Here is a 7,260-nt window from a genome sequence, read left to right on the forward strand (position 1 = left end):
CCCCCCCCCTCTCTCTCTCTTTCCCTCCCACTCAAGCAAGACCAGCTTCGGTTCGACCAAACCAGCTTTCCCGCCGCAGAGGGGCGGCAAAGGGACGCAAGAGTCTTCGACGAACGTTCATAGTACTCCAGAACCGTAGTACAGTTCTCGACGGATCAGAATCAGCAGCCACCCAAGCGCAGTGAAGGGAGTGAAGGTCCTCCCCGCCTCCGCGCGGCACGCCACGCCGTGTAGTGGTTGTGGTAGTTCATGGGAAGCCACCGCGGCGCGGGGCTGGCTGTGACTGGAACGCCCTAACGCCCCGCCCCTCTTGTGTCAGCGCGCCCCGCCCCCGCCACACCCCGCCCCGGACAGTGTCGGACGTTGGCGACCTCGGGGAGTGGCGAGAGAAGCACCTCTCTCCTCTCTCTCTCTCTTCCTCTTCGTCTCTCTCTCCCTCTCTCTCCGTGCCAATCAGAAAATTCCTGGTCCGCCTCGTACCGCAGTGCCGCCACCAGCCGCCCAGCAGGCCCGCTCCCCACCCCCGCAGCTTATTGTGAAATTCCTTTGTCTCTATAGTAGCGGCCGCAGAAACCATAAAACGGTTTCATAAAGGGGCGGGGCCCAGCCGGGCCGGGGGCGGCAGGGCGCCGGGGGCCCGGGGGCGGCTATAACTGTAGCTTACTGCCAACGGGACGACCCCCGCCGCCGCCGGGGTGTGGTGGCGGGGAGGGGCAGGGGGTGGTATTTCATTTGGTGACTCTGGCACTCTCCGTACGAAGGCCGCTGCCGACGCCGTTTTCCAGCGGCGCACAACGGGGGCGCAACCGAGGGCGCAACACACCAGCAGCTCTCAGTGTGGCGGGGCGGGGCGTGGCGGGGCGGTGGGAGGGAGAGGGGGCTGGTGAAGGGCGCGTCCGGGCGCGTCGGTGTGGAGGGAGGATGGGTGGCGGCGCACATGTTTCTTTTGCCCAAAGCCTCATTATACCTCCCATGCTCGGCCCATGGTGCGGTCAAGTCCGATACAAATTAATTTCGCGTATATCGGCGGCGGGCGCGCGGGCTGCTGGGGGGTGGTTGTGCTGCGGTGGTTGTGCTCCGCGGCGGCTTGGGGTCGAGTCGACCGCAGAGCGCGCGCGCGCACGCACAAGTGACCGTATGATTGTGCGAGCGTGCGCGCGCGTGGCGAGGCACGTGGCGCAAACGAGCGAGCGGGACAGAGTGAGAGAGAGGGTTGGGGACGGGAGGAGACGGTTGCGATCTGTATGCTATATACTTCTCGCACTGTCTTTGTGGCTCACAAATATAAATATATCGCTACTCCGACATAAAACGCAGCAGACTGCTGCAACCCGCAGTTTCCGACAATATCATCCGCTCCGTAACGAAATGGCATCGTTTTTATATTCTAATTGCCGTACGTGAGCTGTTTATGGAGACGCGTTACTATCCTCTTTTTCATGCTTTTGTCTACGGAAAAAAAAAGTTGGCGGGTATGCACATTGGCTGCAGCAGAGCACATATAACCCCTCTGCTCGATAGCACATAATCCTTTTTTTTTCACTGTTTTTTTCTTTTACTGCATCAGCAGCGATGGCGCGATAGTGCGGTAGAGCCCCATGTTTTAAATGTGAAAAGAGTGGCCTATTGAATGGCATGAAAAGCTGGCCGGTCGGTTCGCCGGTATACACACTCGGCCCGGCCCCGGCGCATGACCGCTCGCTCAAACACAAAATGTAGGTTTTATAAGTTTTTGCTTCTGCAACGCGCACAGCAGCTGAGGGGCGCGCGCGCTGCAGGGCGGCGGCCGTCCTGGTGCTCATGGTGATGGCCCGGCAGTGCGGTATGGTCGACGGTGTCGATCGGGCAGAGAGGCTATATGGTCGCTGCTGAATGCAATGGTGACGACAACAATGGAAGATAATAATGACCAGTATACGTGTTGATGGCGATGGTGATGAACAAGGTGTTGGTGATGACAATGGTGACAGGTGGCTCGCCGGGGGGCGGGGGCGCTCGGCGCTGTGTGGGAGAGCGCGCTCATGCGGCAGTTTGTTGGGAAAGGGGGAGGGTCCTGCGCGCTGTGCTCGGGGTTTTGGGTGTGGGAGTGAGAAAGAGAGAGAGCGCAAGAGAGAAAGGGGGAGGGAGGGAAGGGAGGCAGCAGTAAATTGGCGAGCTATTGTCAGTGTTTAGGATAATGTGCGCACCGTGAGCGCGCGGCGTGGCGCCTGGACCATACGGACCAGCCCTGTGGGCCTCCCTCCCCCAGCAGTAACTCACTGGGCACACGCGCACAGCGTCTGTCACAGACCACCAGCTAGGACGCAGCGGGGCGTGGCGGGGCGTGGCGGGGCACGGCGGGCTTGACGAGGTTGGAGTTTCACCCTTTGCCGCATTGGCCCTCACTACAATAGCCCCAACGCCCCCACCCCCCTTCTCTCTTTCTCTCTCTCTCTCTCTCTCTCTCTCTCCCCCTCCCCCCCTTTACCTCTGCTTTCTCAGTATGCTCCGAGATGCTCCCTCTTACTCTCACGTCTCCGTAACCGATTCCCCCACTCATCCCTCGTCCCGACTAAGGGCAACAAACACAATTTACTTCCCCCTTCCCAAAGGAAACGGCCGGCCTCTACACAGCTCTTCCTTTCGGAAGGGCGGAGAAATGGTGGTGCAAGACACACGCTCGCACGCATGGAGGGGGGGTTGGCAAGGAGAAATTACACATCAGCCGATAACTAGAACAGTTTGGAGAGAGATGGAGGCGCGGCCTGTTTGGCACAAGGCTTCGTATGTTCCTGAATCCCGGCCAACTCAACATCACCGCCCCTCACCCCCTCTCTCTCTCTCTCTCCCCCTCACTAGTCCTCGCAAGTCCTGCCTCCTCCGTGCAGGGCACAAGAGGGGAGGCGCGAGGGCGCGAGCGTGAAAGCGACTCTATATACTTGTCGATATATAGCATACCGGTGGCGGGTGGGTCGCACCCTCGCCCTCCCCGCCGCCTCCACGCTCCGCCACGCCGCACTGGAATTGGATATCGCATTCTGCGCGCATTTTTCCGCTATGGTTCTTGCTGGTGCCGGTGCCTCGCGCTGCGCCGGGCTGCTCGCGCCGCGGCAGCACACCCACTCACCCCTTCTCCCTGTAAGCGGTTCAGCGGCTGTCAGCGCCCCGCGACAAGCCCCCCCTGCCTGCTACACGGTGCGCGTTCGCCTTCACAGTCACAGTCCACTGGTTCGTGCGCACCTCCGCGCGGTGGCGCCCCACCATTTTATTTTATTCTTTTATTTTAAAAAGATATCTCGAGAAAAGTCCACGATCGAGGCGAGAATTAATTTTGTTTTATATTATGAAACCGTCCCCATCCAATAATATAATTCAGCAAGGCGCACGGCGCGGGCAGCCCGGGCGATATAGCATCGGCATTTCGCGACGACAAAGTAGAATCTGCGCCCTTTTGATTCTATTATTATACACTCCATCCCCCCGAATTCCCTCTCACTCACTCCCCCTACCCCATTCCCTTCTCTCTCTCGCCGATCCTCAAAACCTTTACGGTCCGGGGCGCTATCGCGACGCCCATTGTTGAGAATATATTGCTTTTCTTGTATTTCACCTGCTGGGCGAGGCGGGGCGTGGCGGGGCGCGGCGGTGGCGCCGAGGAGGCCGTGGTGCGGCGCGCCGGGACGCCGCGCCGCCTCGCCAGCTATTTCCATCTCGCGTCACAGTCTCGCGACGTTTGGAGCCCCCGGGGTCCATCTGTGAGTGGGCTGGCGTGCGTGTGTGTGAAAGGAGCCGGATTATACTATAATATGATCGCTCCAACGGTGACGTCAGGAAATGGGCGCGACCTCCGCGCTCAAACTTCTTTCTTTATGTTTGAGCTTAATACCTAACCTCTCTTTTCTATCATTCATAATCTCGCGCGTATACACAGTCATTGCCAGCGATACAGGTATGAGTGGGTGTGTGTATCCGTATCTGCGCAACAATAACACATCATACGCGCCGGGGAGGGGGTGGGGGGCACAACAGCATACAGTAGTCGACTGTTGTTCAAGTAATCCGCCCCTCCTACCCCATTGTCATCGATACACATTGTAGCTGCGTGGCATTATTCTTCATGTCGAGTGTCAATAAGCTCTCGGGGCGTCGAGTGTCAGGTGAGCTGCAATAAAGTGAACAATAACAAAATACGCCGGCCGCCTTGCTGCCGGGCGCGAGAAAAAAAGCAACACGGGGGAGGGGAAAAGGAAAAAGAGAGAAGGGAGGGGTGCGTGCGAGGGTGCGAGCGAACGAGAGGGAGAGACAGAGAGAGAGCCCCCGGAAGATAGGCATCTGGTTGCAGTGAGAAAGCAACAGATGAACAGCTAGAGTCGCCTGCTCGTCGACGTCGACAGCGGCACAAGCGTACTTCACTTGTTACTCTATACACCTCCCTTCTCCCTGTGTTTTCCATTCCCTGGTTGTAAGTGGCTCTCGGATTCACCGCGGGGACTTGAGAGGAAGAGGGAGACAGAGGGTATAGGGAGGGGGGAGGGGGGGGTTAGAAAATAGAGTAGGGTGATTTTTGCCGCCTAGCCTTAGCTCATGCTCAAACAGACTACTGCTTCCTGGCTCCATGATAATACGTTCCACGTCTTGCTCTGTGTGCTGCAGGTGTCAAGCGGGCCAGAATATCGGTAGATGGCGACGGAGATGACGAGGACGACGGCGACGAGGATCGGTCGTCACCCAAGCGCGCCAACAGCATCCGGTCCAGTAGGTCGGGTACGCCCCCCGATCCGGACAGTGACCAACCCCTACCCCTAACTTCCCGTAAGTACCTCCACAAAACTTTGGAACACTGGTTGATACGCGACGTGTGTCCTTCGGCCCTGTAACCAACCAGCTCCCCCGCCTTTTTGCAGTCCACACGAGCGGGCCGCCGACACCCTCGCCGGAGACGGCGGGCAGCGGCGAGGACGGAGACCACCTGGGCTCTGAGGACGGCGATGGCCCCCAGCACCAGCGGCTGACCCCGCCGCACCCGGGGCTGCCCTCGGGGCTGCCCTCGGGGCTGCCGGGGCTCACGCTGCCGGAGAACCTGTCCCTCAACCTGTCGCTGCCCAAGAAGGCACCCTCGTCGCACAGGGGCCGGCGCGAGAGGGAGCGGGAGCGGGAGAGGGAGCGGGAGCGGGAGAGGGAGCGGGAGCTGCGGCGGGAAGAGATCCAGCACCACCACCTGCAGCAGCAGTTCATGGCGTACCCGCAGCAGTACCAGCACTTCCAGCAGCAGCAGGCCTTCGTGCAGCAGCAGCTCAGCCACTCCATGGTGAGTAACCAACATCCCTAGAATCGTGCCAAAACACGTGCGTTTTGAGAAAATTTGGGAGAAGTATTTAATGAAAACATTTAACTTTTGTGTTTTCAGATGCAGCAGCAACAGCAACAACAGCAGCAGCAACAACAACAGCAACAGCAGCAGCGGTCCCCGGTGGACGTGCTTCTGCGTGTGTTCCCGGGTCGGCGGCGCAGCGACGTGGAGGCGCTGCTGTCGCGCTGCCGCGGGGACGTGCTGCAGGCCATGGACCTGATGCTGTGCCTCGACCAGGAGGCCGTGGTGGCGGCCGCGGTGGACGCCGCCGAGACCAAGTCGGCCTTCTCGCCGCTGGCGCCGCCGCAGCGCTACAGCCCGCGCCGCTTCCTGGCCGCGCCCTACGCCGGCACCGGCTACCTGCCCACCGTCATCCGGCCGCCGGGGCCCCTGGACTACGCCCTGCCCCTGCTGGGCGCACACGCCACGCACCACCACGACGTCAACAACGCGTCGTCGCCGGGCTCGGGCACGGGCTCGGACAAGACCAACTACTCGGAGTGAACGGGCTGCGTGCACTTCGTCGTCTTATTCTGTGATCGGGTACGTGACCGCCCGCCGGCGGGGAGCTCCGAGGGCGGGCGCCCGCACTCAAATCAGCCCGGGCCGGCAGCCGGCCGCGGGGGTGGCCGTCGACTAGGTCAGTTCCTTGGCCGAGCAGCAGGCCGTTGAACCTCCGAAGGGGGCGAAAACTCGCCTGCGGACGCGGGCAGAGCCGCGCAGGCCAGGCTCCGCAAACCAAAGACAGGAAATACGCAGGCAGACGTCCCCCACCGCCGTTCCCCGGCAGCTGCGTCTCAGAAAACCGAACGGCAAAACTTGAAAAGTGTTCTGCTGCGCGCGGGGCGGGGGCAGAGCATACACGTCCCGCACTGCGTCGCGCTGCAGGAGGCAGGGCTCTCGAGCCTGAATGGGGCACGGGCCGGGGTGTTCTTCAGATAACGGATCCCGTCCAAGGTTCCTTGAGGTCACTCGAGGAGCGAGCGAGCGAGCGAGCGAGCGAACAAGCCTTTTTGTAGCCACGGCGCGCGGGCTCGGTTCGGATCCGTCCGACGCGCTCCTCCTCCTCCTCTGCCTCCCCTCCGCGGAGTGCTCACGGTGCTCACTTCCAGACCGTGGCGTAGCGCGCCTCCTCAAGGACCACTTCCGCCTCCTCGCGGCGGCCGCGGCCCGGGAGACAAAGGCCGAGCATGAGCCTCTGGCGAAGCCTCTGGCCGGCGCGATCGTGTGCCACCTGAGCACGCCGCGGGGCTGCTGCCGTCGCCAAGAATTTTTCGACCACTTTGTGACCGCCCCGCTGCGCCCTGCTCGCCTCTCTCTCTCTCTCTCTCTCTCTCTCTCTCTCTCTCTCTCTCTCTCTCTCTCCTTCCATTCAGCCGTTGATGATTCCGACGCGATCCAATAACGCTCCGCTCGACTATTCGCAGCACGACGGAGCGCGCGGCGCGGCGCGGTTTGACGTGACCGGAGAATCAAACGGAGCCGGCTCGCCACCGCGCCGTGGTGAACTAGTCTTGCGCGTTTTCAAGTGGCATTTTAATTTCTTCTTTAATGCCACAAAAAGTACAATACAAAAAAAAATAAATTGAAAGAGAGAAAGAGAGAAAAAGATTAAATGCGGCGTGCGATTCAATGGCAGACGTTGGAAATACTGTTGCCTGGCTTGGCGTGCACCCCTTTGGTCCCGGCGCACAATAGGCAGCGCGAGTACGTGACGGAGAGGCGCGAGTGGGGATGCGTTTGTCAATGATACACCAATACGAGGAGAAAACTCGCCCCCGGGAGAGGAGGACAAGGAGGAGTGACAGGATGACGGGGGGGACGGGCTGGGACGGCTGCGGATGAATAAATAAATAGTTGAATTCAATGAACACTACTATTATAATTGCTGTGATCCTTTTAAAAGAGTAAGCCGAGGGGGAGGGGAGGGT

General features: G+C 60.2%; 1 protein-coding gene across 1 annotated transcript; it reads left to right on the forward strand.

Annotated features, from left to right (window-relative positions):
• Positions 1 to 1,905: 1,905 nt before the first annotated feature.
• Positions 1,906 to 7,239, forward strand: LOC113201981 (probable serine/threonine-protein kinase irlA). The gene is made up of 4 exons (XM_052270517.1): positions 1,906 to 1,963; positions 4,612 to 4,791; positions 4,884 to 5,287; positions 5,387 to 7,239. The coding sequence occupies exons 1-4, from the start codon at positions 1,906 to 1,908 to the stop codon at positions 5,831 to 5,833; spliced, it is 1,089 nt and encodes a 362-aa protein (XP_052126477.1). The 3' UTR covers positions 5,834 to 7,239.
• The last annotated feature ends 21 nt before the right edge of the window (positions 7,240 to 7,260 follow it).

Source organism: Frankliniella occidentalis, unplaced genomic scaffold (genome assembly GCF_000697945.3).
Source record: "Frankliniella occidentalis isolate FOCC.00 unplaced genomic scaffold, Focc_3.1 Scaffold126, whole genome shotgun sequence".
NCBI lineage: Eukaryota > Metazoa > Arthropoda > Insecta > Thysanoptera > Thripidae > Frankliniella > Frankliniella occidentalis.